Source organism: Pristiophorus japonicus, chromosome 13 (assembly GCF_044704955.1).
Source record: "Pristiophorus japonicus isolate sPriJap1 chromosome 13, sPriJap1.hap1, whole genome shotgun sequence".
NCBI classification, from domain to species: domain Eukaryota; kingdom Metazoa; phylum Chordata; class Chondrichthyes; family Pristiophoridae; genus Pristiophorus; species Pristiophorus japonicus.
In genome coordinates, this window is record NC_091989.1 from 158,389,505 (window position 1) to 158,415,787 (window position 26,283).

Below are 26,283 nucleotides of genomic sequence, written 5' to 3' on the forward strand. Positions count from 1 at the left end.
AGTATAAATGTGGATAAATGTGAGGTTATCCACTTTGGGGGCAAAAACACGAAGGCAGAATATTATCTGAATGGCGACAGATTAGGAAAAGGGGAGGTGCAGCGAGACCTGGGTGTCATGGTTCATCAGTCATTGAAAGTTGGCATGCAGGTACAGCAGGCAGTGAAGGCAGCAAATGATATGATGGCCTTCAATAGCTAGGGGATTTGAGTATAGGAGCAGGGAAGTCTTACTGCAGTTGTACAGGGGCTTTGTGAGGCCTCACCTGGAATATTGTGTTCAGTTTTAGTCTCCTAATCTGAGGAAGGACATTCTTGCTCTTGAGGGAGTGCAGCAAAGGCTCACCAGACTGATTCCCGGGATGGCTGGAGTGACATACAAGGAGAAACTGGATCAACTGGGCCTTTATACACAAGTTTAGAAGGATGAGAGGGGATCTCATAGAAACATGCAAGATTCTGACGGGACTGGACAGGTTAGATGCGGGAAGAATGTTCCCGATGTTGGGGAAGTCCAGAACCAGGGCCACAGTCCAGGATAAGGGGCAGGCCATTTCGGACTGAGATGGAGAAACTTCTTCACTCAGAGTTGTTAACCTGTGGAATTCCCTGCCAGAGAGAGTTGTTGATGCCAGTTCATTGGATATATTCAAGAGGTAGTTAAATATGGCCCTTATGGCTAAAGGGATCAAGGGGTATGGAGAGAAAGCAGGAAAGGGGTACTGAAGGAATGATCAGCCATGATCTCATTGAATGGTGGTGCAGGGGCGAACGGCCTACTCCTGCACCTATTTTCTATGTTTCTATTACACGTCACCCAGTCTTAGATGGCCAGCCCTCTAGTTGGTTCCTCGACATATTGGTCTAGAAATCCATCCTTAATATACAGTCCAGGAACTCCTCCTCCACCCTACTGCTACCAGTTTGGTTAGCCCAATCTATATGTAGATTAAAGTCGCCCATGATAACTGCTGTACCTTTATTGCACGCATCCCTAATTGCTTGTTTGATGGAGACATGCTATTTGTGGTAATTTACTTGTCCAAATGAATTCTTCTATGTTCCAGTCACCACCAGAGAACAGGTGAGCCAGGGCAGCATATTAGTATTGTATTTGTTAATCACAGAAGCAGGATTGCTCCATCTATCCAGATTTATGTACTTGCTTTGAGGTGAGAGGGAGTAATTCTTCTTATACACTGTTAAAAGTGTAGGTGCTACTGTTACATCTAGATTTCTGAACCCTGTGCAAAGCAACAGAATTACTGCTGCCCATTGGTCCCAGATAACCAGGGGTCCAGTGTAACAAGAAATAAACGTAACAAATTAATTTATGGAGCTTTTCAATTGCATTTCTTGATCCAGCTCCAAAATAAATTCCTTCAAAATTGTATTGCCAGGGTTAATGGTCGAATATAAATTGGAAGGGGGAGGGTTAGATAGTTTCTTCCCATTTATTATAAAGTTAAGAGATCTGTGATACAGGTAGATAAGCAATCAGATAGCAGGGAATATATAAATATATAGTTCATACAATACATTGGGAGATCAAATAGACTTCAAAATGTTATAAACCAAGACATTTGAAAGAAAAGTCTAAAGATACAGTACAAATGTGACAGATAATTAGCACCCATGATTTCTTCCCTAATTTAAAGCAGATACCACAGAAAAATGTTCACAGTACGTACAAGCCCAAAAACATTCATTCTTGTATTGATAAGCAAAACAAAATGTTAGTGTGCTCCAATACAGCATTTCTTTTGACCTGCATAGGTTAAATTTTTTTTTTTTAAAGTTGGAGTCATTTTGAAATTTGACAAAAGTGACTGTATATAGAACACATATTTGCAATTATTGTGGTGATAGTTCTCTGTCAATCTGCTTACTGTTTCAGACAGACACATACTTAGTTTTTTTTTAAAAACATAGTTAATTATCTGTGCAGTAACAATTCAGAAGCAGTAGGTGTATGTCTTGGAAAACTCCACCACTGCAATAGGAAAAGGAAACAGGGCTTAAAAAAAAGGTCACTAAATTTTACGGGCATACAGATCACTTCTAACTTCGAAACCAATTGTCACTCAAATTTTACAAATGGCAAATTATGTTCCACAATAAAAGGTCTCTCATCTAGCAGCACTACTGAGATTGATCAATCAGAATTGATAAAAGTTTTACATGCGGATTTTTAATGTTCATAAGTGTGCAAGAATCTTGACTGCTGGACTTTGTTCGGACAATTAAAAATAAATTAAATTGAAGGTATGAGTTTACCCAGTGAGTAGTTGAGCCAAACAGCTTATTATATTACCAGGTTTAATTTCCAGACTATGATGGGTTAACTGATCACAAATATAGCAGCACAACTGAAGAGACACAACTGGCTCAATGCCCCACAGTTAGAGAAAATCGGCTCAGTTTCACTCAAATTACTATCCAGTGATCCCTGCTGGAAGTGTGCCTATGTATCGATATCAAGGACAGGATTGGGTTGGCCATCATTCCTCAACCGCCTCAGTAACCAAATAAACCTACTAATTCATCAAGGCCAAACATGAATGGTCAGTTAGATAGTTTTAAGGTAGGTAGTTTTAAAGGGAGAAAACTTTACTTTATCTTTATTTGCAATTGCTCAGTTACTGCTTCACCCATACAATAACAGGTTAGAAAAGTTTAGACTTCCATTTATATCAAAATCATAATATGCCATTGGACAACAGGAGGCATGATCACAGCAGGAATTTTGTGTTTTAAATTTTCCAGTCCCAGTGAATATAAGAAATAGGAACAAGAGTAGGCCATACAGCCCCTCGAGCCTGCTCCGCCATTCAGTAAGATCGCGGCTGATCTGATCATGGACTCAGTTCCACTTCCCTGCCCGCTCCCCATAACCCCTTATCGTTTAAGAAACTGTCTATTTCTGTCTTAAATTTATTCAGTGTCCCAGCTTCCACAGCTCTGAGGCTGTGAATTCCACAGATTTACAACCCTCAAGAAATTTCTCCTCATCTGTTTTAAATGGGCAGCCCCTTATTCGAAGATCATGCCCTCTAGTTCTAGTCTCCCCCATCAATGGAAACATCCTCTCTGCATCCACCTTGTCAAATCCCCTCATATTCTTATACGTTTCGATAAGATCATCTCTCATTCGTCTGAATTCCAATGAGTAGAGGCCTAACCTACTCAACCTTTCCTCATGTCAACCCCCTCATCCCCAGAATCAAACGAGTGAACCTTCTCTGAACAGCCTCTAAAGCAAGTATATCCTTTCGTATATATGGAAACCAAAACTGCATGCAGTATTCCAGGTGTGGCCTCACCAATACCTTATATAGTTGTAGCAAAACTTCCCTGCTTTTATACTCCAAGCTCTTTGCAATAAAAGCCAAGATACCATTGGCCTTCCTGATCACCTGCTGTACCTGCATACTATCCTTTTGTGTTTCATGCACAAGTACCCCCAGGTCCCACTGTACTGCGGCACTTTGCAATATTTCTCCATTTAAAATAATAACTTGCTCTTTGATTTTTTTCTGCCAAAGTGCATGACCTCACACTTTCCAACATTATACTCCATCTGCCAAATTTTTACCCACTTAGCCTGTCTATGTCCTTTTGCAGATTTTTTGTGTCCTCCTCACACATTGCTTTTCTTCCCATCTTTGCTACGTTACACTCCGTCTCTTCACGTCGCTAATGTAGATTGTAAATAGTTGGGGTCCCAGCACTGATCCCTGTGGCACCCCACTAGTTACTGGTTGCCAACCAGAGAATGAACCATTTATCCCAACTCTGTTCTCTGGCCAATCCTCTATCCATGCTAATATATAACCCCCAACCCCGTGAACATTTATCTTGTACAGTAACCTTTTGTGTGAAGGTGGATGCTTGGCTAAACAACAGAGCTTGAAAACTCAAGTAGAGCAACAGACCTCGCAACAAAAAGGATTTCAGCTTTGGGTCTTTTGGTAGTCAAATTCTTAGCTACTCAAACTACCAGACAATCCGTGTGTGTTCGCTTTGAGTTTAAAAGCGAATGGCAGTGCTCCTGTAAACCTGTTGACATTTCAAAAAAAAAAATCAGGCCTGTAAACGTTATTTTGACTGGACCAGCAAAACATCAACTGTGAGGTGAAAGTTACAAAGCCCATTGAGTAGGCCACGACAGGCAAAACAAAAAGGGATACTGTACTTTTCTTAATAAATCAGATCACCAACAGTAAGGCTATATTGCAGTAATTATTTCTTTTTTAGGAAACAGGAATAAAAATGCATAAATGAACCCAAGTTCAAGTCATATTAGCAATTAGATCACTGATCATTTTTACAACTGTTCGGAAAAAGGAATGAGTATTTATATAGACTGAGCACTTGCTCATTAATTCAGACGTTACACAATACAGTAAACAGATTTATGAGAATTAAATCCATGTATGGGCAGGTTGAAAACACAAACTAAAAGTCAGTGGAGCAAAATTAAAATTATTGCAATAAACATTGTGTAGTTAAGTGTTTTATGCAGTCACCCCCCAAAAAGTGCTCACCACCACATGCAAGGTATAGATGATGCACAATAATTGTATGTAGCTGTTCCTGAAAATATTATAGCTGGATATTTTTGCATTAAATAAAATACACTTAATTCTGCATTATCTGTACAGCAGCTATTATAATAAATTAAAGAATATTAATGAACATTAGTTCTGTAGGCAAGCATGTGAATTGCCTTTCATGCGTAATTGTCAGAAGGCATTATATTTGGTAGTTCATCAGATGATTGGCCACCTTGAAGAATTTCAGTTAAACTGTGGCGTGAATTATTACCAGAAGACACTGCATTATGGTTGCAACAAAAAGTGTTGTACTGATAATGCAGGAAATATCCAACAGCTTTTATATGTGAACAGTCAATTTGGGACACTACTGAAAACTTACTGATGCAAAGAGATCCAGTTATAGACATGAACTGAATATATAACCCAGGCTCTTGTAGACTCAGCAGACAAATACAAAATGTATACATTACAGTAAACTTCATATAATGGAAACAATTTAATTAGTAACGAAGATTAATAATCTGAAACAATGCATGCAAGAATAACTACCTGCATTAATTAGCTTCATCAGGATTCACATACAGGTTTGGTCAGTGCTGTGTCATCAGGGAACCATTTTGGTTCCAATAAGGAGTAGAAGGGAAAGAGGAGAAGAGCAGCTTAGATATTACAAGGTGCAATGGACTCTCCTGTGCTTGGCCTTCACTCTTCAACTTTCTCCTTAAGAAAATAACTTGTGTAAGGGATTGGAGGCAAGAACATTTCCACTGTGGCACAGTGCACCAAACCACATTACTTAAAGACAACTGTAATAGTTAGATTGTCCTTATGGCCCAGTGGGTAAATAGATCTTTCATCTATAGGAAGTTGCCCAATCTAAGACAGGCAGTAGTGAGAGCCACTGCAACTGCCTCCATTATTGAGCCAAGGAGGGAGACCAAAGAAAATGAGAGAACCCCACCTCAGCCGGATCACTAGCCAGCAGCTCCCACTGGAAGGTGCATTACAGATAGTGTGCTTGGACAAGATTAAAGTCAGCTGTGACTGCCCCAAAGGTCAAACAGCCTGCCAATTTGCTGTCCACATGAAGAATAGATGCTTGGGTGAGGTACCAGTGAGCTATCACCATCCATGGAACTGCATCCAGCATGCGTTATCCTGTACACCTTGAAGGTGACAAGAAAAAAGTATCAACTGCAAAATATTTTTCGCTGTACATTTAATTTTGTTATGAGCTCGAGAAACTTAATAGGCGAGTGTTTCATGGGATCCATGTTAAACTTTTAAAAAATTGGTATTAATAACCATGTGAGCTACAAGCCATTGTTTTTTTTTAAATCTTTTACACTGGACATAAACCAGTAATAAACTGTTTGGGCAGTAATTCACTATTCAGTAAAGAGGAAGGAAGGGAAGGAATAGAAAATAAATTGAACTTGTATGTTAAGTATTTATATAGTTCAGTTGTGTACACAATGCTCATGTTTATCAGAGGCTCAATGGATGGGCATGTGCAACATCAGTATAAAACAATTCTTCAATACCCGATGTGCTCTTCATTCAAAAGTGGACTTGCATATTTTCCCCTTACAATGAGCCAGAAATAGGAAAACAGGACTCCCAAGTAAAATAAATTTCCATTGTTGAATTGGTTGTATACTCCTTGTAAAACTCTAGCATAACATACTGAATTTACTTCACTAATTAGTGCATAGAATAGAAAAAAGTGACAATTAACAAATTCTTACAGGTCTAGCATTGAAATTAAATACATAATTATATAATATCCAATTATTATCGATAAAACTTTGAAGACATGGGGTGTTACTGGCACCACTCAGTGGGTACCTCCTCCAGCCCACACAAAAAATGTAAAAAATGCTTCAGGATGAAGTTCTGGTCTCTGCTAGGTAGAAGCGGTACATGAGTCCTACAACACCAGCTGCAAAGGCAGGAATCAACCAGTTTGTCCACCAACTAGAAAAGAAAACATACCTTCTGGTTAGTGATCCAATTAAAATATATACACATTGCTGTAAAGAGCAAGTTATTATTTAAATGGAGAAAGATTGCAAACTACTGCAGTACAGTAGGACCAGAGTACTTGTGTGTGAAACACAAAAGGTTAGTATGCAGGTGCAGCAAGTGATCAGGAAGGCCAATGGAATCTTGGCCTTTATTGCAAAGGGGATGGAGTATAAAAGCAGGGAAGTCTTACTACAGTTGTACAGGGTAGTGATGAGGGCACACCTGGAATACTGCGTGCAGTTTTGGTTTCCATATTTAAGAAAGGATATACTTGCTTTGGAGGCAGTTCAGAGAAGGTTCACAAGGTTGATTCCAGAGATGAGAGGGTTGATTTATGAGGAAAGGTTGAGTAAGTTGGGCCTCTACTCATTGGACAAGAATGAGAGGTGATCTTATCGAAACATATAAGATTATGGGGGCTTGACAAGGTGGATGCAGAGAGGATAGTTCCACTGATGGCAGAGACTAGAACTAGAGGGCATAACCTTAGAATAAGGGGCCACCCATTTAAAACTGAGATGGAGAAATTTCTTGAGGGTTGTGGATCTGTGGAATTCACTGCCTCAGAGCTGTGGAAGCTGGGACATTAAATAAATTTAAGACAGAAATAGACAGTTTCCTAAACAATAAGGGGATAAGGGGTTATGGGGAGAGGGCAGAGAAGTGGACCGGAATCCATGATCGGATCAGCCATGATCGTATAAAATGGCAGAGCAGGATCGAGGGGCTATATGGCCTGCTCCTATTTCTTATGTTCTTATGTAAACCTGAAGCTTTATTTTTGCTGATGTGAATTAAACTAGTGCAGACATGTATAGAAAAAGCCAGAGATGCAACTCATCAATTGGTTAGAATAAATTGTGATTTTTTTCCCCCCCTTTTGGAAAGAATGGAAGATTTATTTCCAATTTTAGACAGCAACTCAAACAAAGTACTTGGACAGGAATACAAAAAAAAACAACCCAGTGGCACACGCAGATCATTCAACGATTAACTGCCACTCACTCCCTGCGGAGCAAATCCCTGGGATTACTAACAGTTGTGGTGGGAGACTGCAGACATCTCAATGAGCAAAATGAATGCAAGGTAAGGGTCCCAAAGTTGACCACTAATAATGAAGACAATTTAATAGAAATGGAGTTTTTCTTCCTACCATTGGCATTTTGCTAGTGCTTGGTGATGCACTTCATGAATTCAAGATATACAAATATACATTTAAGGAAAACCCATGTGCTAATGGTAGCTGAACCTCTGCTTTGGAGAAGGGAAGAGGTGGAGGTAAAAAAAAACACCCCATTAAGCTACATTAAGAAAATAAGGAAAACCTAAGGACAAGAAAAGGCCTTTTTAAAGCTCACCCCTTTAATACTACAATTCAATGAGCTTAGCACCCAGTTTCATTTTAAACTCTAATGTCTGATCAATTATTCCAAACATTTTTCACCCTTCAAGTATTTTTAATTAAAATATTCGGCTGAAATTAGTTTTCACTTAGTTAAATTCCTATCTTCTCTTACTGGGCTGACTCACATTCCGGATTCACCTATCTATGCTGGTTCATATTTCATTGAGGTCCTCACTAAACTTTATTTTGTTGGCAGAGCTGAAGTTTCTCTAATCTGCTCATTCTTCACATCTCCCTTTACACTTGATAGACATTTTACATAACATAATAAATAAGAGCAGGAGTAGACCATATGTCCCCTCAAGCCAGCTACGCCATTCAATAAGATCATGGCTGATCCGATCATGGACTCAGCTCCACTTCCCTGCCCGCTCCCCATAACCTCTTATTGTCTAAGAAACTGTCTATTTCTGCCTTAAATTTATTTTATGTCCCAGCCTCCACAGCTCTCTGTGGCAGCAAATTCCACAGATTCACAACCCTCAGAAGAAATTTCTCATCAGTTTTAAATGGGCAGCCCCTTATCCCAAGATCATGCCTTCTAGTTCTAGTCTCCCCCATCAGTGGAAACATCCTCTCTGCATCCACCTTGTCAAGCCCCCTCATAATCTTATACGTTTCGATAAGACCACCTCTCATTCTTCTGAATTCCAATGAATAGAGGCCCAACCTACTCAACCTTTCCTCATAAGTCAACCCACTCATCCCCAGGGTCAATCTAGTGAACCTTCTCTGAACTGCCTCCACAGCAAGTATATCTTTTCGTAAATACGGAAACCAAAACTGCACACAGTATTCAAGGTGTGGCCTCACCAATACCCTGTACAGCTGTAACAAGACTTCTGCTTTTATACTCCATCCCCTTTGCAATAAAGGCCAAGATTCCATTGGCCTTCCTGATCACTTGCAGCACCTGCATACTAGCCTTATGTTTCATGCACAAGTACCCCCAGATCCTGCTGTACTGCAGCACTTTGCAATCTTCTATGTTGTTTTTCTGTGCACTCTCTCCCCAATGCGTTCTTCTTGAAGTGTGACCAAATTTATGCACACTATTCCAAGTGTGGTCTGATCAGCACATCATAAAGTCACAGTATACCTTCTGTAGACTTTAAAGTTCACAATCTAGTTATGTGCCCCGATATTTAACTTTATTTGTTCATTGTTTTTCCCAGTCAACATTGAAAGTGATAAGTCGACTGTCACTCCCAGCCAATAGCATTGCATATAGCATGTGTTCATGCTAAAACAATTCAGACAGTAATTCTAAATCTGCCGGAAGTCTCCACTTTTCAACTGCCTCCCATAGCTGAGAGTGCAGACAGTTGATTGAAGCTGCCTAAAGATGTGACTTTGCCTAAAATCAGTGAAGCTTTTAAATTGCAAAATACTGAACGTCACAAAATAGCCAGCCCACCTTAAGCAGCACCTTTGTAATTGATGTCCATGGTGATAACAAATGGTTAGTATCATTTGCTCAATATAGACAGCTGCCCATGCCAAGCACAGACAGTCTAAGTGGTGGGGACTATTACTTTTGCCTGCCTTCAATTCTGTAAAGCTGCACTCGTACCTAATAAATCTTTCATGGCTATAATTATGGTATCATAACTTACTCCTTGAACACCCAAAGATATCTGACCAGGGGAGTTGTTAATCTTAAGTTCTTTAACGTATCAAGTACTTTTTCTATGTAGCTTTCTGTAATAGATTCATTGTACTATAAAATTTGTTGTATCAGGACTGCAATGGAGTGTCCGCTTAGGTTAATGTGCTCAAATGCTAGGTATGAGGCTCGAAGCACAATAGTCTAACTCCGGCAAGAATGTTAGCAAATTAACCAAGCTAATACTACTTCTTATTGCTCAACATCCTTTGCTACATTTATCCCATTCTCCCAAAAGTTCTACCCTCCCTTTTGGCTTTGTGTAGAATGTTTTTCTTCTTGCTTTTCATATTAAATTCACTTTTCATCCTGTCTGGGAACTGTTTGTTTAACTTGCACTTATTTTTCTTTTGCTTATTCTCAGCTTACATCTATTTAATATAGTTTTTTTTTAAAGTTTTCCATGTTCCTGCACAGAGCTATCCCCCAGCAATAAGTAATTTTTATTTTGTTCTTCATTCCACTGAAGAATTTTGAAAGTGTATCAACTGGTGCCGATAGTCTGTTGGGCTCAAATTTAAATAGTCACTATGCATGATTAACTGCAAGAAGCAAATTTAGATGAGCGCTCATTCCAGTGGGGTTCATGACATTGTGACAAGCAGTGTTATACCACATTTATTTATTTGGGTGTGCAGTCCCAACGTTTCACATTGGAAAAACCAGTCCCGGGCTGCACAGGAACAGCAGACCACTGCGCAGCCGTGCAGCTTAGAGGGAACGTTGCATGGCACCCAGTGTTATTTAAGCCTACTGTACCTGGAATGGCTTGATGATGTTGTGATTAAAACATCCTGTGGGGGGAAAAGGAAAACATTGTTTAGCATGTTCATCTGAAGTTATTCAGAACTGCAATTTCTAAAGAAAATAAAATACCAAGCAGGGAATCAAAATACACTCATTCAATTCAGCCTTCGTGGCTTGGTAAACTCCCCCCAAAAAATCCAAGCAGTTTAGTTAGAATGTAAACATTATAGCCATCAAAACTCATTACCCACAAATTGTAAAACATTCTAGGACTTAAAATGTAATTACATACAAATACACAAAGAAGGTCTTGCATTTATATAGTGCCTTTCACAACCTCAAGATGTTTCAAGTTGCTTTAGTCAAATTAGTTTTGAAGTGTAGTTACTGTTGTAATGTAGGAAACATGGGAGCCAATTTTCACACAAGATCCAACAAACAGCAATACAAGAATGACCAAATAATCTGTTTTAGTGATGAGATAAAATACTGGATAGGACACTGGGGAGAACTCCCCTGCTCTTATTCAAAATAGTGCCATGGGATCTTTTATGTTCACCCGAGGGAGCAAACTGGACTTCAGTTTAATGTCTCATCTGAAAGACAGCACCTCCAACAGTATAGCACTTCCTCAGTACAGGAGTGTCAGACTAGGTCTTGTGCCAAGCCTCTGGAGTGGGACTTGAATGCTCAAACTCCTGACTCCGAGGAGAGTGTACTACCACCAAGCCAAAGCTGACTGGGCCTCCTGCAGACACAAAACCACATGAAGACAGGCTTTGTAATACGTGAAGATCGATCATTTAATTGATCTATTCAATAGAACTGTAACTGTAGGCTCAAGGGCACAGGTTCAAGGTTGTTGAGAATTGGCAAGAAGTATTTTACATTAAGCTGGAATTAGATTGCTCGGATTGGTGATTGAGGCCAGGTCACTGCAAACATTTAAGGAACAGTTAGATATTTTAATGGGCACAGTAGGGTTGGCATTCTGATAAGTTGAGATCAAATGGCCTGAAGGGTTTTCTTTATCTGAATAGATCTTGTGATCTACACATGTGCACTGTACTGAATGACACTTGAAAATGTTATTAACTGTGCTTAATATCACTGAAAATAGAAGGGACATACAAATGGTATGTAAATGATATTGTAACAAGGCAGAACTAAAAGCAGAACTGCCATGGCTAACAAAAAAAAAGCAGAGGGAGCTTGATAAACCAAATGGCTGACACTTGTTCCTATTAAGACCGAGCCAAATTCTGTAAAGATGACCAGTTGTTTTCTTTTTCTTCTGGTGGAAAGGAATTCAAAGTTTAAAAAAAAGTTTCTTGCACAAAACACAGATTTTGTGAAGGAAGCCACTGAAAGATAACCAAATGTAACCCATGAAAGCAGTGAAAGAGGAAATCTTTTAAGTACATTAAGGGAAGGTCACCATCAGTGATTTGAAGAATATTTCTGAAAAATACTAAAGCAAATATTTTGTGCGCTGTTTAATCAGATACAGGTGCGACGTCTAAAATCTGGAATCCAGACACCGGGTCAATCTGTGGCGGGGACGTCCAGAAACCAGAAAATGTTCTGAAATCCGGACTCACCCACCTCGGCGGCCCAACCTTGCCTCGGCCCGACCGGCCTCGACCTAGCCTCCACCCGACCGACTGATTGACTGACTCTCCCCGACCTCGGGCGTCCCGACTGACCTCCCTTCCTCGGCCCAGGTAAAGAATGTTCCGAAATCCGGAAATACCCGGAATCCTGAACGGCCTCGATCCAGAGGTTTCCGGATGTCATATCTGTATTACTACTGAAAGTAGCGTTTGTACCAATACAATGCTTTAAATGGGCAGTGTAATCAAAAATGTTTTCAACTTTACCAATTACATAGAATATAAGATGTGAATGATGGCTTAATGATATTGGTATGAAATACCTCCCTATAAATTCCACCCAGTGGTATCTTCAAAGATCTGTTAGATCATTTGCCATTTCTTTTAATTGGCAAACTGGAAGTGACTATAACAGGCCTTCACCATATTACCAACAGTATTTCTTTCCAGCACACATTATCAAATAAAAGTCAGATACATTGTTGAAATTATACAGTACTCGAGATATTTATTCACAATCAATATGATGCCTGACAAAACTAGCCTTACCTTAGAATTTTCCTTTCTTCGATCAGCCTATATAAAAGAAAGGAGAGAAATTGTCAGTCAGAGCCAATGTGGTTGACGAGAGAGATTAATTTAAAAATTCAAACGTGCAAAAATTTGGTACGGGGGGGGGGGGGGGGGGTAACAGTCGCGAGACGGGAGTTATTGTGCCAGACGCAGGAACTCCCGCAAACTATATTGGGCTTTCCACCCCCGAGAAGGGGAGTGCAAAATATCATGCTCCACTTATCTCGGGGACGGGACCGGGACGCAAAGGGATGCAATATTTCCAGCGCAACGCGGTGGGACGTGTAGCACTGCCGGGAAGACCGGGCCCTCCCTTTCCATTAAAGGGGAGGGCCACACTGCTGACTCTGCGGGAGGGAGACGGGGCCATTGCTGGACTACCAGGGAGCAGGGCGTCACGGCAGCAGTCCTGCACACAAGCGGAGTGCATAGACCCCACGATCTGCAATCAAGAAAGCCGCAACCGGTAGGTCAGCCATTTTTTTTTCCTCACTGCCACACCACCTTTAATTTTCGCCCCGCGAGCGGCCTACAGCCCAGTATGTGTCCCCCAAAACGATCATGGGCATCGCTCGCGGCAGCTTCATGGGGCGCTACCGAATTTTTGTTCTGGGACTAAAACAGGTCGCGGCACAAGGTGATGACAATGTCATCGCTGGCGCAGTGGCACCACCGCGATGTTTCCGTGAAATTTCACAGGAGTCGGCAACGGCACCACACCCAGGCAAAAAGTAGTTTGCGGAAGGTGCAAACGACCCAAATTTTCCCCCATAATGTTATTACCTGAAGGTGAATACTACATATACAGAAGCAAAAAAGATGCATAGCTCCTTTCACCTTACTATGATTAGCATCAAGTTAATGGAATGGGCCCCATTTAATCAAGAAAGAAATTCCGATTTCTCCACACCTTCACAGTCCTGAGTGAAACTAAATGTAGCTGGCCTTTAGCTAGCATGTTGCCCCACGGAGAGCTGGGACAGGTTCTTTCCATCAAGTCTTTAAGCTCAAGTGGAACATTTGGACCTTACCCTTCCCCTCCCCATTCAAAAAAAGGAGGGAAGACAGGAAATGTTGAAGTGACTCAGCCTCAAGCATTCCCCACCCATGCCTGCTCCAAATCTATCAGTTCAGATCACCAAAGTTTATAGCCTGGGAGCAAGCATCCTCCTGACCGAGAATGCTGTGAGATACAGGTGACAGGGAAAAACAATACATACAAATATCTTTTTTCAAAGCTACAGTGCATCCCAGCTTACTATCAAAAGTAATTTTGGTAACACGCAGGAAATAATTGATGCAAGACTCAAGTGTAAATTTGAAAAACTTAAAAAGGGATATATATATATATTTTTTTAAATCAGGAGCCCCAAATGAATTATATTCTGTACCAAATCAAGTTCTCCAATAAAATACTGTGTCAGCATCTCTCTGGCATCAGTTGAATGTCCCACATCTTCGAAGCTTTCTGTGGCATCTCCTCCAGCTTGCTCAAAGAGCACCTCCTCTCCACCAGGATGCTACAATAAAATAAATAAAATGTGCAATGTAGAAGTGGTTACAATTCAAAAAGTATTCACAAACACATCTACACCAGGGTTTTGCAATTGGGGGGGGGGGGGGGGGGGGGGGGAGAACATAAATTTCACAAAAATTATGTTCTTAACTGTGATCAGGATTTCAATATTTGCAATCCTCTATCCTGAAGAATGACCATCATCACCTACCATTTATGACATTAGCAATCTCATTCCAGCAGGTCCAATCGAGGAGTGAGATATGTGCCAGACCATGTTTAAGGCTAGGTATGTATAGATTATTAAAATAGTAAGTTAGCTAGAATTATATAGGTAGTTGAGCTAGAGTAACTGTAGCGGTTAAGTTAGTTTAAAAACACATGCCAAACAGACACACACAGATGTACCGGGCTCTGCAGCACTGCAGAGGAAAATGTAAGAATGGAATGTCAATTACTGAATGGACGCCAGGGTGTCTGGAAAACCTGGGAAATGTGGCTAGAGCGCAAGTCCCTTTTGCACTAAATATTAGAAGAGATTAGGGATTAAAGACTACAGCGGATAGTAATGAGCATTCATGTGTAGGGAATATGCAGACTGTAATAAATAGCCTAAAGACATGAGTGAGCATGCACAACAAATGATAGCCACTGACCTAACCATTAAAAGAGTTTATGCATCAACAATGTATAAAGATACTGACTTATTGTAAGCAGTAGTTAAGTACAGGCTACACTGTTGTACTTTAGGAACTTTGCAGTTTGACACAGGACTACCACAAGAGGTTGGGAGAAGCTATCTTACCAGTGTTGAGTTCTGTGAGCATTCCAACGTCAAACTTGATCACTGCATATATTGGAATGCATTTGTTTATTTCTTGGAGTATTAATTAGACGGCTCTATATTTCCTGGTCCTTGAATCTACATTTAAGTGAAGGATAGAGACTATCTTAAAAACCTATCAGCTCAATTTTCCCCAAGCCCATTTTCTGGCGTGATGCAAGAGTTACGCCTGTTTTTTCTAGGCCAGAAATAATTTGCCAAAAAGTTTCCCCGATGTATAATTCAAATTTGGCACCGTGCAGTGTGTCCAGTCGCCTCGGGGAATGGAGCCGGTTGTCTGCGTGCGCATGCGCGGAGGGAAAAAAAGTTATGTTTCTGACGCCGTTGCAATGGATGTGCATGCACAGTACAGCTCAGAGTTGGCAATCGGCCATTTTTAAAGAGCCAGTTGTGTGTGTGAGAATGTTGAGTGCTGTGAGCGCATTGGAAAAATTGCAGCTGCAGCAGTACAAGAAGCACCACAGTGCAAGGACCAAGAATTTCTTACAGGAAGAAGTGGAGGCACTAGTTACTGTGATTGAGAACAGATAGCAGGAGCTGGACACCAGCAGAGGTCACATAAATGTTCCACCTGAAGAAACGCTGGAATCAAGTTGCAGAGATTATTGAACAATGGTGACCACCATGAGATCTGAAGGCCAGGGTAAAAAGTGGCAGGACCATGGTCAAATAGTTAGTGCAAGTAATATTTTCATTTATTCAATGGAACTGCAATTGTAAATGTGACCATCTGTATGTCCACCCAGCAGAAAGATACCCTCTTTTAAAAGCTATGGTTTCATCTTCGCAGAGGAAGGTGACATTAAAAAAAGGGACATTAAAAAAAGGGAAAGAACTCGAACAGGAGGAGGCCTGGCAAATCTGCACCCACTGACACCCTTGGAAGAAAGGGTCGCTGCTTTGATGGGTCCTGCCTGGAGAAAAGCAACCACCACTGCACAAGCTGGGCCCACACTCGAGAGAAGACAAGCCCTGCAAATTCACCGTGGTCCTTTGAATCAGCCTGCTGCCTGGCCTGCGATGTGTGAGCCTACTCATGCCACCCACATTGCCCCTCCTCTGCTGCTAACCATTTGACTGTTCTGTTATATTTTGCAGAACTTGAGGCCAACCCTGACTATGCAGAAGATTCAGACGTGGACGAGCCTGAAGAGAACATCTTCCAATCCAATCCTTCAGACCAAGAACATGAGGGTGAGGGGAAGGGATCAAGCTCCCACTGTTGTACTGACTTTGGAGGAGGTGCCGCTCATTGAGGTGACAGCCCTTTCCGTGATTAACGGTTTGCGTGTTAGTGGGACATTCCATGGTTTCACACCTTCCGTGGTTGCGGGTCCCAGTGGTGAGGTGCAGCGAGGCACACCCAGGGCCCCACCGTCCCAGGCTGCAGGTTCCAGTGGTGGCGTGCAGCGAGGCACACCCGTGAGGAGGAGGGGAAGGAGAGCTCGACCGCGCTCTCCTGAGGTGCAGAATTTAACAGACGTGATTCAGATGATGGCAATGAGTGCGGAGAGCATTGACCTTACCCGATCACTCCTGGACGCCATCAGTGGGGTGAGTGATGAGGTAGCGGGACTGTCAGAAGTAACAGCAATGACACGAAAAATGGGAACGATGTCTGAGACCATCAATGAGGGAATAGTGCAGGTCGTTGACACTGTCAGGGCACATGAGGGACGGCATGTTGGAGTTAGCTGCTGCAATAAGGGAACATGCCCAGACCCCACACCCAATGACAGTTGATTCTGTCACTCTCACTCCAATCCCCACACCATCCTCTGAAGAGCCCCAAAGCCGGCCCCTCCAACTGGCCGCTGACGCCCCCGCCCTCCGCGGTAGGCAGTACCCTAGATCTTAGAAAGAATAAACTTGGTACCAAGCCCAGAAACACTGCGCCACTGCCTGCGGGCAGGGGTGGTGGAGAATCCAAGACCAAGCGCAGCGGGCAGTCTTAGAATAATGTGGAGGAGAGATGGGTGGGTACAGCCTTTCTTTGCCGCTGTTATTATTGTTGTTACTGGTAACTGTTCTCAAAAGTTTTTTGTACGTTATGTAAATTTACAAATTTTAAAGTTTGTAAGTGATCTTAAAATAAAGTTTGATACAAGAATAATTTTATTAAAGTTAAGTACAAAAGAACTGTTGGTTAAACTTTTGAATAAAATATATTTTATATTAAAATTGAATCATTTCCATTATTTGTTCCATTAACACATTATGGAACAGCTCCAAACAGTAAACATGTTCCATGTGGAATAGTTGTCACTGAGCCCTCAAGCATCAGTAAAACGTTCACGGATGAGCTGCTGGCATAAGACTCGAGCAATCGTTAAAGGGGCACAATGGCCCACCCTCCTCCGCAGTTGTGCTCCAGCCTCAGGCCCTTGCATGGCTTCCTCATCCTCCTGCTCGTCATCTGCATCTTCCACATCATTATCATCAGCCACTCTCACCGCAGGTGGGTCTTCCACTACCAGATGCTGCTACCTCATGATGGCTAAGTTATGCAGCATGCAGCACACAACAGTGAACTGACCGACAATCTCAGGGGAGTACAACAAGTAGCATCCGGAATGATCCAGGCATTGGAAATGCTGTTTCAAAATGTCAATGGTCCTCTCTATTATGCTGCGCGTCGCAATGTGCGACATGTTGTATTCCCAGTCAGTTTCCGTCCGGGTTACATGTAGGGGCGTCATGAGCCAGGTGACAAGGCCGTACCCTTTGTCTCCCAGTAGCCAACTCTGCCCTTCTGGCTGCTGCTGAAACATGGCAGATATAACGCTGTCGTGTAGGATGAATGCATCATGGGCGCTTCCAGGGTATCTTGCATCGACTGACATGATGCGATGCATGTCATCACATACGAGCTGCACATTAATCGAGTGGAAGCCTTTTCTGTTCCTGTACATCTCAGAATCCTCCAAAAAGGTGCTCGCAAGGCAATGTGGGTACAATCAATGCAGCCCTATACCTTTGGGAAGCCAGCCATCCTGGAGAAGCCCACAGCCCTGTCATGAATTGTTTGGGCGGTCATTGGGAACTTTATGAAGTCATTCCTCCGCGCATAGTGCAGCTGTCACCTGGTGAATGCAGACATGTGTTACATAGAAACATGGAACATAGAAAATAGGTGCAGGAGTAGGTCATTCGACCCTTCGAGCCTGCACCACCATTCAATATGATCATGGCTGATCATGCAACTTCAGTACCCCATTCCTGCTTTCTCTCTGTACCCCTTGATCCCTTGAGCCGTAAGGGCCACATTTAATTTCCTTTTAAATATATCTAATGAATTGGCCTCAACAACTTTCTGTGGTAGAGAATTCCACAGGTTCACAATTCTGAGTGAAGAAATTTCTCCTCATCTTGGTCCTAAATGGCTTCCCCCTTATCCTTAGACTGTAACCCCTGGTTCTGGACTTCCCCAACATCGGGAACATTCTTCCTGCATCTAACCTGTCCAGTCACATCAGAATTTTTTAATCCCGTCAGAACAACTGCATGAATGTCCGTTTCCCTCTGCCCCATGCGCTGTGGGGGTGGGTTAACTGGTAGTCACTCAACGCCTCCCATGACGACAAGGCTGCAATAAGTAATTCACCCCGTGGAGAGGATGACGTGGTTATCAGTTAACTCGCCCTGAGGATCACAAATGCAAAGCAAATGCTGAGGATCAGGACAAGCATTGTTTATCTTTGTTACCACAGGGCTGGTATACAGCCAGAAAGTGCCTGGAACCTGATTTTGCATGTTAAAGAAATTATATTTATACAATGCCTGTCACACCCTCAGGACAACCCAAAATCCTTTACAGTCACAGAGGTACTTTTTGGAGTGTAGTCACTATTGTAATGTAGAAAACGTGGCAGCGAAGTTGTGCACAGCATGCTCCCACAAACAGCAATGTGATAATGACCAAATAATCTGTTTTTAAGGTGTGGAACTTGGACCCACAACCTTCAGAAGCAAGAGTGCTGCGACTGAGCAGTCCTCTAATACTCTTCAGCGTAGTACACTAACCTTCAAGCCATTATTAGCCCCTCTCCAATTACAAACACCACCCTCCTTGGTCTGCAGGCCACTGCAGTTGACTCAGCCAAGGGCGACGAACCCCTTGCTGTGGGGAAGCTTGATCCCTATCAGAAGCCCAAATTTCTACTACCCCGTGGTACTGCATCATTTGTCCTCCACCGATTCAGCTAAGTATAATGTGTGCGCTAAATTCAAACTACCATGGCTCAATCAACTTGCCTTGTGTATTAACCAGAATTTCCACAAGTCTAACTCAGAAGCTCGAAATCTGTGAAGGTGACTTGAGGAATACTATATTCCTGCGCCGAGTAGAAGTAAACACAATGCAACAGCCGACTTGGAGCTGATTTTAATAGCACACAACAATAGCTAAGAACTGCCATTTTTTTTTGCTAAGCTCAGCTAAACCGAAACTAACCTCAAGTAATAATTTTCAAGCATTAGACCTTGAATTTACTCCCATCTGTCTGCTGTTAAAAGGTGGCGTATTACAGAGTCGATTTGATGTATTCTATATATGGCTTGCACAACAAAACCGAAATTTCCTGCATCATCTAAGAAGCTTCGCCTTTTTTAAAAAAAAACACATTTTGTGGTATCACAAAAATACTATCAAGACGTTTGAAACAACTGCAGCTAAAACGCTGACTGTTGTAAATCTACAGAAAACATTGACACTGGAGATATATTTTGCAAAATCAAACATTTTAAAACTGTTGCATGTTGAGATGGCGCACACATCTCCAGTTGTAGCTTGAAACGAGCCGCAGGCATAGAATGAAAGTGCAGCTGTAACCTTCACTTCAACTGACAGAGCAGTCCTCCTGATGCTTCTCGGTTGCAGGTCTGTTTTGACCAACTCACAGATCTCAGTTACAACTTCTTTGCAGAAATGCAGCCTCGCCCCCATGACGTAAAAAAAAAAAACTGGCCTAGAAAAATCCTAACTAAGTCAGTTACGCCGGCGCAGATCACAGGGGGAAACTTGGGGGAAAAAAGCACCAAAAAAACGGCACAAATGACCGGAGAAAATTGAGTCCCACGAGTTTAGATTGTGTACAATTTTGCTGCTGCTACTGATGGCCCACAGCACCTCACATATACCTAGTTTCGGTTACTAGATATGCCTTTAGTCTATCCTACTTGGCACAAGGTCAATGCCACGCTACACAATGGAGGATTACCTCACTGTGGAGATGAAACTTTATGCAGTGTTAATTCCTTTCAGTGCTGTCTGTGACAGTTAAAGTGAAGATAAGGTCAAGTTGGTTACTTCCATGTGTTGGTACCCTTACCACCTGACAGGCCCCATCAGGAAGTTACATCCTTCAGGACCAACCTAGCTCAATGATGGCACTATCAAGCTCTTGTTTCCCCAGAGAGCTTCCGCCAAGTGGTGTTCAACATGACGGTACTGATTAATCAGCTGAAGGTGGGTGATAGATGGCCATCATGAGGAGGGTTATTTGACCTGAAGTCATGAGATTCCCAGGGCCAATCCCACCCAGCTACATACCACTGTGTCCCATCCTCTGGTTGATCTACCCTGCTGATGGAACAGAACATATGCCTGGATAATAATGGATAAACTTTGAATGTTGGCTGATTGATATGATTCAGTGATTATGACTGTGTCAAGCTATTGCTTGACTGACCTGCAGACAGTTTACCCAATTTATGCACCACTCCACAAATTGGTGTAATGGAGAGTGTACAAGGGTTTAGTAGTACAAATCTAGTTAATCTACTATGAGGCTTTTTGCATGCAAAACACAAAATGCAGCTGGCTACAGAGACTAGTAGTCCCACAACTAATGGATCAGAATAAAGCCCTGTAGCCCTAACAAATTCAGTCAAGAATGATTGTGGGCAATCAGGCAACGAACAGCAGGAGAAACTCCCATTCTCGCCCTCAACAATGATGAAATCGAGCACACTAGTGTAAGAAACAAGGTGTTTGCTGGCACCTTCAGCCAAAAGTGCTGAGTGAACAATCCTACTCAGCCTCTGAGGTCCTCACCATCAAACACCAGTCTATAGCCAATTTTCTTTTCATTCTGGGATGTGGGAGTCGCTGGCAAGGCCAGCATTCATTGCCCATTCCTAATTGGCCTCGAGAAAGTGGTAGTGAGCCACCTTCTTGAACCACTGCAGTCCGCTGTTAGGGAGTTCCAGGATTTTGATCCAGTGACGATGAAGGAACGGCAATACATTTCTAAGTCAGGATGGTGTAACTTGCAGGTGTTCTTCGAGGTGGTAGAGGTAGCAGGTTTGGGGGTGCTGCCGAAGAAGCCTTGGCAAGTTGTTGCAGTGCATCTTGTAGATGGTAAACACTGCAGCCAGTGGTGGACAAAGTGAATGTTTAAGGTGGTGGATGGGGTGCCAATAAAGTGGGCTGCTTTGTCCTGGATGGTGTCGAGCTTCTTGTGTTGTTGGAGCTGCACTCATCCAGGCAAGTGGAGAGTATTCAATCACACTCCTAACTTGTGCCTTGTAGATAATGGAAAGGCTTTGGGGAGTCAGGAGGCGAGACACACATCACAGAATATCCAGCATCTGACCCACTTGTAGCCACAGCATTTATGTGGCTGGTCCAGTTAAGTTTCTGGTCAATGGTGACCCCCCCCCCCCCAGGATGTTGATGGTGGGCGATTTGACAATGGTAATGCCTTTGAACGTCGAGGGTAGATGGTTAGATGGTCGTTTGTTGGGGATGGTCATTGCCTGGTACTTGTGTGGGCGAATGTTACTTGCCACTTATCAGCCCAAACCTGAACATTGTCCAGATCTTCCGTTCACTCCACGTGATATTAAGAACCAGAGTGCACCAGACACCGCAAAGGCTATTGTCCCGGACAACAGCTTTGCTATAGTACGAGACTAGTATTACCAGAGCTAGCTGTTCCTAACCAAGTTGTTCCATTACAACTATGACACTGGCATTTACTCAATATGGAAGTTTGCTCAGGTATGGGCAAAGGGTAAATCTATATCACTCACTCAATCACCACCAAATTCACCTCCTCCAATTCATCAGTAAATTGATGAAAGGAGTCACCAATGACATTTACTCACCAATAATCTGCTCACTGACACGTTCCAGACATGTGCAAGAGTTGAAACCCGGAGGAAATGCAAGACTAATCATGGCAGCACTTGACCGACAATGGCACCAAGGAACCTTAGCAAAACTGAGGTCAATGGAGGAAAAATCCTCCACTGGCTGAAGTCATACCCGACATAAAATAAGATGGTTCTGGTTTTTAAGGTCAATCATTGCAGCCCCAAGACATTGTTGCAGGAATTCCTCAGGGAAGCATCCTTGGCACAACTATCTTCAGCTGCTTCATCAATGACCTTCCCTCTATCATACGGTCAGAAGTGGGGATTTCACTGATGCTTGCACAGTGTTCAGATTCAACACCTACTCCTGATAATGAAGTAGTCTTTTCCAGTCTACAGAAGGACCTGGATAATATCCAGGCTTGGGTTGACAAGTGGCAGGCAACTTCTGCACTGCATAACTGGCATGTAATGACCATCACAAACAAGAGAAAGCCCAGCCATCTCCTCTTGACTTTAAACAGCACCATCAGTGCAGAATCCTCCATCAACATCTTGGAGTCACCAGAGCTAAACTGAACCAGCCATATCAACACCAATTACAAAAGCAGGGTAGAAGCTTGAGTACTCTGATCTTTCAAATTCTCTCCACCATCTACAAAGCTAAAGAGTCAGGAGGGCACTTGAATGCTCACCATTCACCTGGCTGGGATTTAGCTCCAAAAGCACACCATCCAGGACAGAGTCATTCACTCAATCGGCCCGCGTCACTGGACTCAACGGCCTAGATTTTTTGTGGCCTATGACGTTGCAAGTATCCTGCAAGTTCCGGGATTCGGCATGCAATCCGCATGTGCAAAACCAAGAACTCGCAACCAGTGAAATTCCTCCTGTACAGATCTTATCCATCCGCTGGAAATTCACTTCCATTGGTGCAGAGGTGGGCTATCTGCCCGTCTACTGCCCAGCGAACACCCACCAAACTCATGACTGGTAAAAACAGACAAGGCCTTATTTAAAAAAAAATATTTCTATATAAAATGATTTAAGCATTTACTTACATTTAAAATTAGTTTGACAATTTTATCCGGGTTAAAATTATTAAATTTATTTTTAATCTTTAATTAAATGCATTTTAATTAATTTTGAACCAGTGTTTATTTTTATTTCAGTGTTATGAAATTATATTTTTTGGGGGGTAATTTCTATTATTCTTATGGGGATTCCGTACATAAATGAAATCCGCAGAAGCACAATAGGAATCCCCCTTCGTCATTGGTTGGCCTGGCCAACGTGATTCTGGGGACACTTGCGAACCGCATGCGCCAGTGATGTGCGCACCTTAAGCAGGTGTACACCTGCAGGCCCAGGACCTCAAGAGACGGAAGCTCGAGTTACCAGGCAAGTACATCATTTTCTTGCGGTTTAGAGGCGTACGCAGGCGGCAAGCTTCCGACCACAATTTCCAGGCCAATATTCACCACTGACGCAATGTGGCTGCAATATGTATAATCTACAGGATTATTGTGCAACAACTCAAACTGGTTATTTTGACAGCACCTGCCTTCCCTGCGACATCTACCGGAGAAGCATACGAGCAGCAATATCATGGGAACACCATCACCTCAAAGTCACACATCATCCTAACCTGGACATGTATTGCTGTTCCTACTGTCACGGTCAATGTCCCAAAATTTCCTACGCAACACCATTGTGGGAGCACTACCACTATAAGGACTGCAGCAGTTCAAAAAGACCCACCATCACTTTCTCAGGACAACTAGGGATGCGCAATTACTGCAACTATACCCACATCCTAATAATTCTTTAAGTGCCCAATTTCTTAAAGCCTGCTTTAAATTGCTCCCACTCTGTAATTGACATAAGATACACAAAAGCACCATGACCCACTCCTTCCTCTGAAAAAACAATATTTAACAATGTCCTTGAAGATCCCAGCTCAGCATCACAGTTACAACTATTCTAACTTATAACTCCGATAACTCAGGCGAGTGCTACCACGGAATGTTAAATGTGAATTTTAATAAAACATTCATTAAAAAAGTTTCAATACATATACAGTAATGGCTTTAGATGTTTTAGATGTCACTGGTTTGTTCCTTCCCACTTCACAATGACAGTTCAAGTTAAATTAAGAGTGTACAGTAAATCCAATTACAACACGATTACATAAAGATGAGATAGTAATTCTGTTTGCCAAACAGCTATCCCTATTTCTGATTCATGTGCATAATTTAAAGAACCACTTGACGGCTAGATGCATAGCTTTTTCAGCTGCCAGTTTTCCAAGAACTTATCTAATATCTGCCACGGACAAAATTTCAAACTGGGCTCCTATTTCAATGTTATAAAGCAACTACAGAAAATGCTAGAAATCTTAGCAGGTCAAGCAGGTCTGTGGAGAGAGAGAGTTAACATTTCAGGTCTGTGACTCTTCGTCAGAACGGGAAAAGTTCAGATGTAACAGATTCTTAAGGTTCTGATGAAGGGTCACAGACCTGAAACGTTAGCATCTGTGGAGAGAGAAACAGAGTTGTCTAACCTGCTGAAATTTCCAGCATTGTGTTTTTATTTCAGATTCCAGCATCTGCAGTACCTGTAGTTTGCTTTTGTTGTAAAGCAACTACTTCATCAACCTAGAAACTAGTTATTTTTTTACTTTTGCAATATTTCAACAAATTAAATGTGCATCTAAAGCCATTACTGTATACATATTGAAACTTTTTTAATGATGTTTTATTAAAATTCACATTTAACATTCTCCGTGGTAGCACTCACCTGAGTTATCGGAGTTATAAGTTAGAATAGTTGTAACTGTGATGCTGAGCTGGGATCTTCAAGGACATTGTTAAATATCCTTACCAGTGTCCCAATGTTCCATGTCCCAATGTCACAATGTCCGAATGTCCCAGTTATTGTTAAATATTGTTTTTTTTCAGAGGAAGGAGTGGGTCATGGTGCTTTTGTGTATCTTATGTCAATTACAGAGTGGGAGCAATTTAAAGCAGGCTTTAAGAAATTGGGCACTTAAAGAATTATTAGGATGTGGGTATAGTTTCAAAATCTTCATTGAAAGTTGGAAGTGTAGAGGCAAATGGATTTTGGGACAGAAGGACAGGGGAATAATGGCTTGATAGAATTGGCACCAATGGTTCACCAGACCGATTCCCGGGATGGCAGGACTGACATATGAAGAAAGACTGGATCGACTAGGCTTATATTCACTGGAATTTAGAATAATGAGAGGGGATCTCATAGAAACATAAAATTCTGATGGGGTTAGACAGGTTAGATGCAGGAAGAATGTTCCCGGTGTTGGGGGAAGTCCTGAACCAGGGGACATAGTCTAAGCATAAGAGGCAAGCCATTTAGGACTGAGATGAGGAGAAATTTCTTCAGAGTTGTTAACCTGTGTAATTCACTACCGCAGAGAGTTGTTGATGCCAGTTCATTAGATATATTGAAGAGGGAGTTAGATATGGCACTTACAGCTAAAGGGATCAAGGGGTATGGAGAAAAAGCAGGAAAGGGGTACTGAGTGAATGATCAGCCATGATCTTATTGAATGGTGGTGCAGGCTTGAAGGGCCGAATGGCACCTATTTTCTATGTCTCTATTTTTGTGATAGGGGAGAGAGGAGATAAAGAAGTGGATAAACTTGCACTCCACAGCATCCTTTCTTGGCTCTTTACAAAGCTTGCAATCTGGAAGCACCAAAATAAATAAACACCATCATCTCGGTACATCTAGTTGGCTAAAGTAGACTGGAAACACAGACTGAACGGTGGCACAATTGAGGAACAGTGGAGGACTTTTAAGGAGCTCTTTCATAGTGCTCAACAAAAAGGGCGGTAAGAGAAGGGATAACCAGCCGTGGATAACCAAGGAAATAAAGGAGCGTATCAAATCAAAGACCAATGCGTATAAGGTGGCCAAGGTTAGTGGGAAACTAGAGGATTGGGAAAATTTTAAACAACAAAGAATGACTAAAAAAGTAATAAAGAAAAGAAAGATTACGAAGGTAAACTTGCGCAAAACATAAAAACAGATAGTAAAAGCTTTTACAGATATACAAAACGGAAAAGAATGACTAAAGTAAATGTTGGTCCCTTAGAAGATGAGAAGGGGGATTTAATAATGGGAAATGTGGAGACCTTAAACAATTATTTGCTTCGGTCTTCACAGTGGAAGACACAAAAACCATGCCAAAAATT

General features: G+C 42.1%; 1 protein-coding gene across 1 annotated transcript in view; it reads right to left on the minus strand.

Moving 5' to 3' along the window:
* Positions 1–1,439: 1,439 nt before the first annotated feature.
* Positions 1,440–26,283, minus strand: part of cyb5b (cytochrome b5 type B) — a 29,162-nt gene continuing 4,318 nt past the window's right edge. The window contains exons 2-5 of the mRNA XM_070898208.1: positions 13,982–14,110; positions 12,567–12,593; positions 10,417–10,451; positions 1,440–6,535 (exon numbers count right to left, since the gene is read on the minus strand). Of these exons, the coding sequence (XP_070754309.1) occupies positions 6,442–6,535; positions 10,417–10,451; positions 12,567–12,593; positions 13,982–14,110 (285 nt within the window). The 3' untranslated portion in view covers positions 1,440–6,441. The remainder of the gene's footprint in view (positions 6,536–10,416; positions 10,452–12,566; positions 12,594–13,981; positions 14,111–26,283) is intronic.